The sequence below is a fragment of the Artemia sp. Qi Xiang Cuo genome, chromosome 10 (assembly GCF_049724085.1).
Source record: "Artemia sp. Qi Xiang Cuo chromosome 10, ASM4972408v1, whole genome shotgun sequence".
NCBI lineage: Eukaryota > Metazoa > Arthropoda > Branchiopoda > Anostraca > Artemiidae > Artemia > Artemia sp. Qi Xiang Cuo.
In genome coordinates this window covers 9,264,331-9,279,891 of record NC_142803.1, presented here as the reverse complement: position 1 = coordinate 9,279,891, position 15,561 = coordinate 9,264,331, and the positions used below count along the sequence as shown (strand labels likewise).

The 15,561-nt window shown below is 36.0% G+C and overlaps 1 protein-coding gene across 1 annotated transcript in view; it reads right to left on the bottom strand.

Moving 5' to 3' along the window:
- The window catches only part of shot (dystonin-like protein short stop), a 429,136-nt gene that overhangs the window by 357,324 nt on the left and 56,251 nt on the right, over window positions 1–15,561 (bottom strand). Inside the window, 1 exon segment of the mRNA XM_089095886.1 lies at window positions 6,728–6,817. Within this exon segment, the coding sequence (XP_088952012.1) occupies window positions 6,728–6,817 (90 nt within the window).

The window sequence follows — 15,561 nt, the reverse complement described above, 5'->3', positions numbered from 1 at the left end:
TTTCTGATACGCTGAATCTGACGGTGTGATTTTTATTAAAATTCTTTCACTTGTAGGGGATGTTTCCCCCCTCTTTAAACTATAAGGTAAATTTTCTCAGGCTCGTAGCCTTTGATGAGTAATACTAAACTTAATAAAATTTATATATTTAGAATCAACATTATAAGCCTATTCTTTTGATACATTTATTGACATCAAAGTTCTGTTCTTAAAAGTTTCGATTACTATTGAGCCGTCTCGCTTGTTTTTTTTTCATTGTTTTGTTTATTACGTATATGTTATTAAGTATGTAATGGGGTTCTACTCTTAGTCAATATCACTCTCCTTAAGTTAAAAGTTAAAAAAAATTTAATACACAAACCTCTTTTTAAAACATTAAAAAAAACTGTAGCATAAAGAGCGAGGTTTTGAATTGGGGGAGAGCCACCTCATATATGTAATAATTTCTGTTCGTTTTAAGTTCTAATGTTCTTTCTTACTTTCATTTGAAAAAACTTATTTTTTTAATCTAATTTCTGATCGTTTTTTAAATAATACTTGAAAATCCGGCGCCCCCTTCATAGAAATGTCCCTTACCCCAAAGAAACATCCTCCACGGAAAGATTCTCCCGAGTAACCCCCTCCTCCAGCCCCACCCCCACCAGAAAAAATTCTTCCTGAAAATGTCTGTATACTTCCCAATAACCAATACATTGTGTAAGCAATGGGCAAAGTTCATAACTTGCAGCCCTTTCCCTGGGAACTGTGGGGGATTAAGTCATCCTAAAAGACATATTTTATTAGATTTTCGACTATGCTGAACAAAATGGCTATCTCAAAATTTTAATTTTGTGATTTTGAGAAAAAAATGAGCGTGGGAGGGGACCTAGTTGCCCTTGTTTTTAAACAAAAAAACTTTAGCGTAAAGAGCGAGGCGTTGAGGAGGGGACAGCCCCTTTCATATACGGAATAATTTCTGTTCAATTTATAAAAACAGCAATCATGAAAAATATATACGCCATCATGTGTATTTGGATACTACATGATACTACATGGGTATGGCACAACTATAAAACTAATCGTTTTAATGTGGACACGGACTTTGCCAAATTATGGCGGTAAGTGCCTTTTGACATAGAAGGCAACAAAACTGAAGAATATTTGCAAAAACAAGGAATTACAATTATGCAAAACACAAAAAGCAACAAGTTCCTAATGTTCTAAAGAGGAAACAAATGAACAAATATTCATATATTTTTAATACGTATATTAGGGGGTTCATCCCCTAGTCAGTACGTTCCTTTTTAAGCTAAAGTTCGAATTTTTTTCTAATTCTTCAAAAATGACCCCTTAATCAAAAAAGCCGAATAATTAAAACAATATTCGCAGATTAATTTTACTTTTTTTCGGTTAAATGCCTTTTTCGAAACTAGTTTAATTTTATTTACGAACGTTTTAATTAGTAATAAATATATGTAACTTACGAAGTAACTTACGTAACGAACTTCTATGTTCATATATTTTTAATACGTATATTAGGGGGCTCGCCCCCTAGTCAATACCTCACTCTTTAAGCAAAAGTTTGAATTTTGTTCCAATTTTTTAAAAATTACCCTTAATCACAAAAGCCGTTACTTAGAATAAATAGCTCTTATGAAAGTACTAAAAAATCTTTTGCTTAAAGAGGGAGGTATTGACTAGGGGGTTAACCCAATCATACTCGTAATCTTTTCTGTTCGTTTTAAGTTTTTATGTTATTCCTTATTTTCAGTTGGAAAACTTGTTTTTTTATATTTAATTTCTGATCTTTTTTTTAAATACTGCTGGAAAATCTGGTGCCCCCTTCATAGCAATGTCCCTTCCCCCAGTAAAACTTCCTTCATGAAAAGATCCTCCCATATAACCCCCGACCGACCCCCACCCCCACTACCAGAAAAAATTCCCCCTGAAAACGTCTGTATACTTCCCAATAACCAATACTATGTTAACATTGGGTAAAGTTCATAACTTTCAGCCCTCCCCCCGGGGACTTTGGAGGATCGAGTCATCCTAAAAGACATAGTTATAATATTTTCAACCATGCTGAACAAAATGGCTATCTCAAAATTTTGATCGGGTGACTTTGGGAAAGAAATGAGCGTGGGAGGGGGCCTCGGTGTCTTCCATTTTTTTTTGGTCACTTACAAAGAGCACTAGAACTTTTAATTTCCGTTCGAAAAGGTCCTCCCGCTAAATTCTAGGACCACTGGGTCGATACGATCACCCCTGGGGAAAAGAAAAAAACAAAACAAAAAAAAACAAATAAACACGCATCCGTTATTTTTCTTCTGGCAAAAAATGGAAAATTCCACATTTTTGTAGATAGGAGCTTGAAACCTCTACAGTAGGGTTCTCTGATACGCTGAATATGATGGTGTGATTTTCATTAAGGTTCTATAACTTTTAGGGGGTCTTTCCCCCTTTTTTCGAAAATCAGCCAAATTTTTTCAGGCGCGTAACTTTTGATAGGTAAGATTAAACTTGATGAAATTCCGTTTTTTAGAGTTTCAAAATTCCGTTTTTTAGAGTTTCAGTTACCATTGAGCCGGGTCCGCTCCTTGCTTACAGTTCGTTACCACGAACTGTTTGATTACTTTACTATTAGTAATGTAATTGGAATGCTACACATTTCTGAGAGTAAAGAGCAGCAGGAATGCTGCTCTTTTGTCTTGAATTACAATTACTTTACTATCAGCTCGGTAAAACCGCATATTTCACCTTTTTTCTTTTTCTGAGTGCCACTTCCTCCACTCCCCCAATAACCAAAAATTGACAGCAAATACCTAAGCAGAAATCGGTAGGCCTACTTGGGCACTATATGGGCCTTTACAAGGAAACCAGTCACGAAAAACCCGTTTTTGCGGGTTAATTCAAGAGACCACTATAGAGTAATGCAATGCATAGCATGGTTTTCATTGCGTTGCGATATTTAAACTGTTGTTTTTTGGGGTTTAGGGGGGAAGGGTACCTTGGTTAGGTTACGTATTTGATTATTAATCTGCTTTACCCCCCCCCCCCCCTAATGTGCAAATATATAGCCCAAATTTGTTTATAAACTATTATATATTCATCCTTTTTTATTTTATTAGTATTAACCGAACTTGACTTTTTAGAAAGGCCCATATAATGCACAAGTACCCAGAAATCCAACCTGTCCTTTACACAATAAATAGCTTCATTTGGCAATAATTCCTCAAACATATCAGGGTTTCCACCGTAACCAATCAGGGTTTCCACTTCTACCGATTTTCTGAGAGATCTGCCGAATTTCCAATCGATCTCCCGAGAAATAAAGAAGACATCTAAACTTGGAACCCCAGAGAATGGTACTTTTATATCATTCCTGAGGTAATTTTTTCATCAACTTTGATCAAAATTGATCAACAAAATTTCACTTTTCCTTCCGCGTTCATATCTGGATTCTCTCGACCTGCTCCTTCAACTTTTAGAATGTGGTAATCGATTCGAAAATCACTGGAACACTTTCCAAAAACGTAATATACGATAAAAACAGTCCTACTAAAATTATACCAAATCATTATACCCATCAACCAATTTCTACCCAAAATCGATGTAAAATTACATATTTTTGAAAAGAAAAGTGGAAACGCAGCAATCCTAATGTCTTTCTGCATTTGAATGGGAATTGAGTAAATTCAAGTAATGTGACCCGGATCTGACTTTAAAATATTCAAAGGCATGAACGTGCGCGCAACCCTACCAAGGTGTAATAAGACCCAATTCAGGATCATCGAAAAAATCTCCATGAAAATAAGGATAAGGCATAGATCCCATAACCCTTATGTTTAAACATAAGAGTTAATTAATTTCAACGGCAACGCCTAGGTACTTATCTCACTAATGGTTTTTGTAATAGTCTATTTTCTTATCTAAATTTGACTTGTTATTAGGTCTGAAGGCTAATTACAATACATAGGTGTATCTCTGAAGCATAGAATTCAGAGTTGTCAAAGCCAAAGGATTGCTTTTCCCTCAAACGCCCGAAGAGGTTGGGGTGAAGAGCGATCAGACCGAGGGTTTGGCCTTACCGTTTAGAAGAACGACAATATATACAAAGCAAATATTGACGACGACCACACTGTTTTTCCATCACACATATAATGAAGAGAATAACAAGTAAATATAAAAGACAGTAAATTGTAAAAGACAACTAATTGAATACTTTGATTATATGTTTAATAGCCGTTCTGGTATTATATGTTGGTCACAGTGCGTGTAGTGGGGGGAGTAGCGCGCCATCTGTGCATTCACGCGCTCAGCAGGTCAGTCGGTGTAAAGTTCTACTGTCACCACTCTGTAAACCTCTCTTTAGTTCTTTGTTTATGCCCTTCTATGTTGGCAGATGTAATGGTTTACGTAAATTCCAAAGATCACACGTCGACTGTATAAAATCAGGTAAAATAAACCACCAAACGTAAAATGGCTAAGTGAAGGTAGAAATCAACCGGAGACTTTCAGTTGTACGAAATTTGAAGTTAGTATGTAGAAGCTATCGCGAGGAAATCCATATTAGGCATTGTGTAACAGCCTATTTCAAAATGTTCATTTAAAAGAAAGTGTTTCTCAAGAAGGCGCTTTGAATAGAAAAAAGTTCAATACCTCGTAACATTTCGATGTCTTTTTTTATCAGTCTTTTGAGGGTTTAATGAGAAGGGGATAAGCCAAATTTGGGAAATTTAACTTAAAACAGGGGGGAGGGAGAATCTGTAAAGTATTTAACATCAATTCGAGAAGCATTTCCGGGTATCTCCTTTCTTAGTTAGTTGGGCATTTATGCGTCAACGATAGCGGTCCAGGGGGGGAGTTCCTGGGACTAAAAGCTAGTCGTGGGAAAGGGGTCGTTCCCAGGGCTAGAACTTCCGTTCCAGGAAAGTTACATTCTTCGCTCATTTCTAAAGAGCAGTCCATCTCTCGCCTTCGTCGTAGTTAGTTGTTCTTGTGCTACCTTATTTTCTCTATGTGTATTCTCACGTTATTTAATAAAGACCATGTACCAACGTTTATCGTCTATCTTTGGAATTTACGTAAACCATTACATCTGCCAACATAGAAGGGCATAAACAAAGAACTAAAGAGAGGTTTACAGAGTGGTGACAGTAGAACTTTACATCGGCATCAAGCCGTAGTCGAGTGAACATCGTACCTGCGCTAGTTTAGTTATTGTGGTAGTTTGAAATGTGTGCTGCAATAGAAAATCCCGCCAAATGTGAAGTGCGTGCTCTTATAAGGTTTTTTACAGCCAAAGGATACTCTACAGCAGCTATTCATCGTGAGCTTTGTGCCGTGTACAGACCAAAAGTTATGAGTGAAGGAGTTGTCCGTGAATGGGTACGTTTATTTAAAAGTGGACGAGAAAACGTTCATGATGAAGAGAGGATTGGTAAACAATCCTTGGTGACTGACGAACTCGTTCAGACAGTTGATGCAAAAGTTCGTGAAAATCGACGTTTCACAATGGCGGAGTTTTCTACTGATTTTCCACAGATTTCTAAGACTCTTTTGTACGAGATAGTGACAGCAAGATTGGGTTACCGTAAGTTCTGTGCACGATGGGTACCCAAAATTCTTACCGACCACCACAAAACTCAAAGAATGGCCTCTGCATTAGACTTTCTGTCACGTTATGAGGACGAAGGAGAACCATTGTTAAACAGAATCGTGACCGGTGACGAAACCTGGATTAAGTACGTGAACCCTGAGACAAAAGAACAGTCAAAGATGTGGGCACATTCAGATTCGCCTACCAAACCAAAAAAAGCCCGGCAAGATTTTTCTGCCAGAAAACTCATGGCAACGGTGTTTTGGGATGTCAAAGGGGTGTTGTTGGTTGAATTCATGGAACGTGGGACGACCATTAATCAAGACGTACTGTGAAACACTAAAAACATTACAAAGGGATATACAGAACAAAAGCCATGGTATGCTGACTTCTGGTATCGTTTTTTTTTTCACGATAACGCCTGTCCTCACGTTGCTTGCAGAACATTAGCCCTTCTTGAGTCCTTTAAGTGGGACGTTTTCAACCATCCACCTTACAGCCCAGATCTGGCGCCAAGCGATTATCACCTCTTCATGCATATGAAGAAATGGCTCGGGTCCCAGCGGTTTGATGACGACGAAGAGCTCGAAGATACGGTCACAGGCTGGCTCAAGGCACAAGCGGGTGATTTTTATGCAGAAGCAATGTCAAAGCTTGTGAAGAGATACGATAAGTGCCTCAATCGTTATGGAGACTATGTCGAAAAATAGTGCAAAGATGTAGTTGTAAGATGTATATATTAAAATATTTTTACTTAACTTGGTGTATTTTTTTCAATCAACCGGAGGTTAGTTTCTGAATTGCCCTCGTATATGTTGTCCTGGTATATGTTTAATAGCCGTCTTGTGTATTATAAATATGATGCAAATACAATACTTTAGTAACAAAATTATGAAAAATTCAACCAACAATTATGGTAAGGGGCCACACAAAACACATTATATTAAATACCTAACCTAACTTAATCCAACCAAAGTACCATCTCTATATATTACATATATAATAAAATATACTGCTTAAAAAGTATTCCATCAGTTTTCTTTTTTTAGAATTTTCACTCTTATCATAGAACCTGATTATAGCAAATATAAGTTTGAAACAAAAAAAATCCAGTTTCAATATAGCCTAAAGCCAGTCAACTAAACTTACAAGTCTTTCACGTGAGAGAACTTCCAGTAACGAAATAAGTTTGTGTCCATCTCGTAAATCTTCAAAAAGGTCATCCACTCTTTTGCTAACCTGAAAAGTGAGAAACAAGTAATTAAGAATGCCACCAATTTATTATTTTATTTACAACGTATAGAACAGGTATCCTTTTCAACAAAGGACACCTGTTTTTGATAAATGCAGCTAATGTTTTATAGTGTATAATTATTCAATAATTTATTCAGAGCGTGCCACTGGCATATACAGTTTCCGTTTCTGACCCTACCTTCTCGATCAAACCTGTGCGCAGAGGAGCATGAACCCCCTCCCACGATTTTTTCCATTTTTTGCAACTTCGTGTACCATTTTTTGCAACTTTGTCTCCCTCTCTAATAATTTCTTACTTTCAACAAGTCCTCGCATTGTTCTCCCCTAAATAGGACAAGGGAGGGTGAATGAACGAATGGGATGGACAGCTTCTTGATGATTTAGGTCAAACTAATATTTCAGCAGATGGTAACTCTGCTGGTTTGGCCATAGTTTCTTAAAGTCCAAACATTATGGGGGAGGGGGGTTGAGAAGTTTTTTCACCGGGGAATTGAAACGCCGAAAGTGGAATTGTTGGCAATCTGGCCAAATTTTCCAAGTCTGCCCAGCACATTATTTGGCGTGCATATGCGTAGGAAGGGGGCTTTGGGCTCATGTCCTTCCTGGAATCTTGAGATTTTTATTACTTCCCTAACATTTTCGAGCATTTTCCTTCTTATTCGGCTATTTTATGTGCTTTCTCAATTTTATGCCTCCCCCCCCCCAATACTGTTTCCTGTGCAGGTGTATGTTCTTTCGGGAAGGCGTCATAATATCTAACCGTAAGAAGCACTGTCAGGACGTCGACAAAATCCGTCATAAAATCGACAAAAAATCCGTCAGAACCACTAACCGTCACAACATCGACACGTCAGTTCATCGACAGTCACAATCGCTAACCTTCAGAACGTCGACAGTCATAACATTGACACGTCATGACATCTAAAAAAAAATTTCATAACAAAAATCCGTCAGAACGTAGACAGTCATAACATAGACACATCATAACATCTGAAAAAATTTCGTAACGAAAATCCGTCAGAACCACTAATCGTCTGAACGTCGACAGTCATAACATCAACATGTCATAACATCTAAAAAAAATTTCATAACACCTAAAATTTTAAAACTTTAGTTTTTTGGGGGTTTAGGGGGGAAAAGGTACATAGGTTAGCTTATGTATTTAGTAAATGCTATGCTTTACTCCCACCCCACCCCTGACGTGCAAATATTTTCCCGAAATTTGTTTCTAAACTGTTATATACTTATTACTATTATACAAACTTACACAATTTTTTACATAACGAAAATTCGTCAGAACCACTAACCGTCAGAACGTCGACAGTAATAACATCGACACGTCATGACATCTAAAAAAAATTTCATAACGAAAATCCGTCAGAACGTCGAGTCATAACATCGACCCGTCATAACATCTAATTTTATTTCAGATGTTATGACTGTCAACGTTCTGACGGGTAGCGATTGTGAATGTCGATGAACTGACCTATCGATGCTATGACTACCGACGTTCTGACGGGTAGCTATTGTGACTGTCGAGGAACTGACGTGTCGGTGTTATGACTGTCAACGTTCTGCCGGGTAGTCATTTTGTCTGTCGATGAACTGACGTGCAGATGTCATGACTACCGATGTTCTGACGGGTGGCTATTGTGACTGTCGATGTTATGACTGTCGACATTCTGAACGGTTAGTGGTTCTGACGGATTTTCATTGTCGACGAAATGACGTTTAGTGCTTTTGACGGTTGTTCGAAATAGTTACACCCCTGTTCCTTTAATAAATTTTACAAACGAAGTGCCATTTAGCACTTTCTCTCATCCCATCATCCGGCACACAGTTATAGTTTTAGGCTTACATAAACATTATGAAGTATGTTAGTATGTAGCATAGGCTTAGTCCCGAGAGTGTTCCTTATACAAGTTTTTTTTATCTATATTTCGTATATGGCCTTTAGTGACGGACGGATGAGTTCATTTAGGATTGAAAGAGTACTTTGCAAAAAAAAGGCGACATTTTATAAAAAAAATGGCAAATTACGGAGGAAACTGTAACAATCACAAGATGTCCAGGGGTCACCCAGAAGGCTTGGTGCGTACGTACATGATGGCCTTGTCAGCTTTTTATGTAATCATTGTTTCAAGTCATACAAAGGCTTCAAACCGGTGACCCAAACATGCAAGACGCTTTCAAGTTCACAAGCATTAAAATGAAGTCTGGGTATTTTTCGGCTTGGAATTCAACATAACAAACTACTAAGGTGAGATTTATTGATTGAAGTTTAAAACAAAAAAGAAGTTGTGTGGTGAGAAATTCTCTCCCAATGACGGAAATTTCATTCGGAGTTCAAGAAAGCGGCTCGGTTTGTACAAGGGGTTGCGTGCTGACTGTCGTGAGTGTACCGCTATCTAACATCCATTATAAAAGGAACCTACCGTGCCAAAAGGTTCTTTATTTCTAGCATCACGGAGTGTTTTTGCTTTATAAGTATTCTGTAAAAAATGATGACACCTCAGCATCGGGCCAGATTCAGACCTCGTTCGGTCCCTAGGCTAACGATAATCTCAGGCGCCCTTAGGCAATTCATATTTCAGCAAACATACAAGAGACCCCGACATAAAGTCTTTAATTTAAAATGGGATCCCTTATTACTACTAATAAGCTCCAAATTACGGGCCAAAATATAATCATGGTACTGCATTTCATGCGTGTCCTTATTTGGAATTAAAGCTTATTTTGGTGCTTATGCATTATATGTTACACACAAAAGAAATCAAGTTTGGTTAATGCTAATGAAATAAAATGAAAATATAATATTTTAGAAACAAATTTGGGCTATATATTTTCACATTTGGGGGGGAGGGTATAGGGGTAAAGCATATCATATACTAAATACGTAGCCTAACCTAGGTACCTTTCCCCCCCCCCCCTCATCCTCTAAAAACAATAGTTTAAATAAATATTGTAAAAACAATGAGAAACCACGCTTTGCGATCCATTTCTCTATTGCAAATACCCGTTTGACTGGTCGTTTAGTGTTTCCCCATTCAGTATATAGCGGTGTGTAAGATATAATACACAACTACCCTTTTTTATGTTCAGTGAATTACCCGCTATGCAAAATTTCAGCCTTAACCATTCTAAGAGAATTTTCGCCTCTTGCCTCTCCAAATAAAAATTCAAATGAGGTATCTAAGGGAAACCCGTTACCCTGACGGTATTAAGAATGTAAACAACAAAAAAAGCTAATGTGTTCGAAAAACATGCATCTAAATCAAGAATTGAAAAGTGATAATAGGCTGTGATCATTATCATAATCACACCCGACGAACACTAAATTCATGTGAGATATTTAAATGATGGTAAACAAAAGATCTTGGACATGACCAACAGCCGATTAAACAAATATCCTTAAAAGATCAAAGGTGAACGAAAATCTTGACATGTTCAACTAGGGTTTGACAAATTCGAAGGATTGACGGACATTGATAAGTTAAGCACTTTAAATGTTCTAACACTGAATACGAAAACAGTTTGAACTAAAAACAAGGAATTTATAATGTTCACAGGGTTCAAGTACTGACAGGTTCTGCACGAGAGAAAACTGTTCTGAAATGATACTACGGAATATTTTTTTCTAAACGGTAACTGAAAGATACAATAAATAAGTGAAGCCCCATAGTACCTCACAGTCGAAAAAATATAATTGCCCATCTTTTGGAGGGGGGTTATCAAAGAAATCTTTCCCGGGATAAGGAAGCTAAATCATAAAGTATAAACTTCTACAACATAAATTCAAATTTTCCAGGTGGGGGGTCTTTTGGAAAATCTCAGAGGGAGGAGGCTTCCTGTTCATCGAACTAATGTCCCTCTTTTTACACGTATGATCAAAAATCAACAGTTTTGCTCTAGAATTTGTGCGTAATTAAACGTGTTTAGATACTCATGGAAGTACTTTAACAAAGGGCGGGGGGATTTTTTCCGTCTGCCTAAGCATAGGAATATTTCCTCTTTCTAATTCCAAGATACCAAAACAATAATATGAACCAAGAAAACATCCAAGCAGAAAAAACACATTTTAATGTCTTTTCTTCAATTTTCTCATAAGCGAATAGTTTCGATTTTGGTAACACATAGTAACAAGGAGACCCAACTACACCTTTAAGAAACTTATGCATGGCGAAAGGTCATTTTGTCCATTTTTTTTCCAATAAAAATACCAAAAAAGGCAGTTTTCAATGAAAACACCCCCAAAAATATGTTTTAACAAATCTCGGGAAAGGGCCAAAAAAATCTAGGTCAATCATATGAATATAACTATTTTGAAACTTACAAATCGTGCAAAAATTCCTTTTTGGTTGTTCTCCTGACTTAACAGTTATATTTTCACAGTTAAATAAGTTGTATCTGTAATATTTTCAATCAATCAATAAAAACAAACTTCTATTCCCTACAATACAAAATTATCTTTGGTTTAGATAATTTAGAGACCAAAGAATCAAACAGTTCGTGGTAAAGAACTGTAAGTAAGGAGCGACCCGGCTCAACAGTAACCGAAACTCTAAAAAATTGAATTTTGATACCAATAGATACATCAAAAGAATCAGATTTTAATGCTCTTTACGCTACAGTTTGACTCTTTCTCACAACTCTATTTTTAAAACAATAAAAAACTTTAGCGTAAAGAGCAAGGCGCTGAGGAAGCCCTTTCATATACGGAATAATTTCTGTTCATTTTAAGTTTTACTGTCAACAAACCAATACACTGATTGAGAAAATGCCGCTGATTTTTTACTGTTGACAGTGTGTCTGTGCAGGCTATGGAGACTGCTCCAAAGCGAATTTATACTAAGGACTTGTTCAAATTGGTATCTAAAAAAAATTATTTGGCTTTAATGAGTAAATTTATTTTACGATTCATAGGCATTTACTTTTTATAAAATTATATACATTAAAAGTGTACTTGGTCAGATCTGCTTGGAACGGTGCATTTTTCAACACAGAAGAGAAATGTTGCCCGGCGCAAACAGGAACCAGAGGCCTTTGTCATTCCTAAAATCTCATAATTTTAGGATTATTACGATAGTTCCATTGTTTTACGTATAGTTTTCCACTTTCGAATTTATTCTCTTCCCCAAAAAATATTTTTCTGTACATACCCTGGGTATGGTATATTACAAAAATTAGCGTCGCAATAGAAAATGAACCCGTTTTAACCACCATTAGTGACAAAATTTCAAAGTACTTTAGTTTACAAACTTCCTTACATACAGTGCTAAAATTTAAATATGTGATCTGCAAAAGGTTCCGAAAAAAATATTACTTCGGGTGTACATTTTTTGGAGTAAAGGCCTACTTCAAAAACTGCGTACTCCAAACACAGGTTCGCAACACCTACACCACGACACTTGATGCGGTTGTGAAAGTAGACAACCCCTTAGTGTTATTTCAAAATCATGTCTTTTTTTGGCACAATTAAAATGCAAAACAAACACTGTCTTTTTATAAAACAATTAACTTTAGTTCCCTATTCAGGGACATATCCAAGATTTTTTCAGGGGGGACAAAAGAATTTTTTCATGGGGGGCTACAAAAAACGGTACTTGTTAAGAATCCGGTAGTCACGCGAGAAAGACCGAGATGCTACATGAAAAACAGGTTTTTCCTGCATTGTAAGGTGTTAGGTTACGTATTTAATATATGCTATGTTTACCCCCACCCACTCCCTAATGTGAAAACATATAGCCAAAGTTTGTTTTTGAACTATTATATTTTCATCCCATTTTGTTTTATTTCACTAGCATTAACGAAACTTCACTTCTCACGTGACTACCGGGTTCTTAACAAGTACCCAAAAAACTTTTAAAAACGCATCAAAAAATATTTTATATTCATTTTTGTTAATTTTTACGAGTTGGACAAACATTACAGGGGGGGGGGGTCAAAACCCCTACACCCCCCCTTCCCTGGATACGGCCTTATCCCTATTATTAAAAGCTTTCCCTGTTTTACATTGCCATATACATCATTACCATTTAATTACAAACGGAAGGGAAACTTAAGAAATTTTACATCTATTCTATGTCTAAAAAGAAGTATTTAAAGAGAACCTTAACTTGTCCTCTTTTCGTGCGAATGTTTAAACAGAAGTAAAGCTATATATATATATATATATATATATATATATATATATATATATATATATATATATATATATATATATATATATATATATATATATATATATATATATATATATATATATATATATATATATATATATATATATATATATATATATATATATATATATATATATATATAAACCTGGAAACGCCCGACTAAAATGTATCCAAATATTTTGCTTTAGCAAAGCCTCTTTGTCTCTTTAATTATAGATTCAGCTTTAGTCTGACTATATTAAACATTTTGGCAATAAAAAGCAGAAAAAACGCACTAGAATTTGCCAATTTTCATGCATTCCTAAACATTATAACCAGCTGCAAATGGGCATCTCTGGCAAATTTCATTATAATTCATAAATAATCTTAAATGGGTATCATCTACGTGAATAGTCTACTAATTATCACTTGTTTACAACGAGATAGATGATAATTGCTTTGGAAAGAATTCTTTCACCGATTTCATCATTCATTTCAGAGTCTTCTTATCAGATTTATTGAATGGTAAACCGCCCATTGATCAGCTTCAGCATTCTGATATGTTTTGCAACAGAGCGATGGCGAGAAAAAGAATTTTGAAGACAATGCAAATTATTCAGTTGCCAAACATTCAGAAAAAATAATCCTGATTAGTATTATTTACTTCTTCTTGAAAAGAAATTCTAGGGGGCACACCTTAGGAGGGGGTGCCATTTAGGAGAGGCAAAACAATTTGCCTCTTGAATGGCCTACAGATTTCATCATTCATTTTGAAATCCTTTTATCAGATTTATTGAATACTTCACCGCCCATTTATCAGCTTCAGTTTTCTGTTTTGCAACAGAACGATAGAGAGAGAAACATTCTACAAAGAAAGCAAATTATTTAGTAGTCAAAGATTTCAAAAGATGAATTTTTTCATATTTTAATTTTTTTTTTTCAACACTAGGTTGTGCTATTTGCTTCTTCCCAAGAAGACATTTTAGGGGGGGACCTTAGGATGTAGAGATATATCATTTAAGAGAGGCAAAGTAGTTTACCTATTGAGTAGAATACAGATTTCATCACTCATTTTGGAATTCTTTTATCAGATTTATTGAATAGTAAACCACTCATTATTCAGCTTAAGCGTTCAGACATGTTTCGCAACAGAACAATGGACAGAAAAAATCCAAAAAAGACACCAAATTATTCAGTTGTGAGAAACTAAATAAAAGCTCTGGTTTTCTTTTTAATCTTTCAGCACCTGTTTGTTTTCATTGCTTCTTTTTGAGAAGAAATTTTAGGGGATGAAGGGAGAATATCATTTAGGAGCGGCCCCACATCAGCTTCAGCATTCTTATATGTTTTGCAATAGAACTAAGGCAAGAAAAAAACTTTTATACTCGTCGGTTATTGGAAACACGCCCAAAAGGTGTAGTTAGGTTAATCCTAATGAAATATAACAAAACATGATGACAAAATAATACTTTAGAAACAAAATTATGGAAACCTAACCCAACTTACCTCCCCCCCCCCCTAATGTGCAAATATATAGCACAAATTATACAAGTCCTATGCATTCTGTCTAAGTCCAATGGATCGTATCATCCGTCACTTGTTGTTGAAGCTATGAAACCGAATTTCTGAGATGTAACCTAAGCGTAATTCTTGAATGTGTTTCCATTGATCGACAAGTACCAAAACTACTACAGACAAAAGCAAATTACTCGATTGTCAAAAATTAAAAGCAATTAATTGCGGTTTCCACTTTAATTTTTGAACAATCGTTTGTCCTGTTTCAATCTGAGAAGAGAATTTAGAGGGGAAAAAAATTTGACTTTTAAGTGGGCTGGCAGATTCCTCACTCGTTTTAGAATCTTCTTATCGGATTTATTAATCAGCATTCTGATACGTTTTGCTACAGAAAACTGGCGAGAAAACGAACTTCTACAGACTAAAGCAAATTACCCAGTCGTCAAAAAAATAAACAAATATAACATAATAATAATTATAGTTTTTATTTCTTTTACATAGCTTCACGGTAAAAAATCCGTTCGTACTGTTACGCTAAATTACGTTGCAACAAGTGGGCCTTATGCTAAGAAAGCGTACTTTTACTAACAGACGCTAATTCAGCGTGTTTCAGTCAGAGGGGTAAAAAAAAGGCATTCTAGCGTACATTGTGACTGATTTAACGTTATGGGCGGACCTACTGAATTCGTCACAGCCAATCCCTGTGATCCTGAAATTACAATTTTTCAACATAAAATGACCCTTTTCTGTTGCGAAACTACAGTCATTTAGCGTATTTTTTCGTTGGTTTAACGTGAGAGGCGTGGCCTTCCAGTTTCATTTCTACGTATCAAAGAAGCCTCCGCGTCTTGATTTTTTGGCGTACAATTACAGTCCTTTAGCGTAAATGGATAATAATTAGCCATTAGGGGTGGGGCAACCCATACAAGTTTATATGGGGGGGTGCACGTGATTTGTTGGGGTCAAGACAAAATAAAAAAATTTTTGGAACGGGGAGGGTCCAGAGTTGAAATTTTGAATTGCAGCTTTTACAATTTGATTAATTTTAAAATT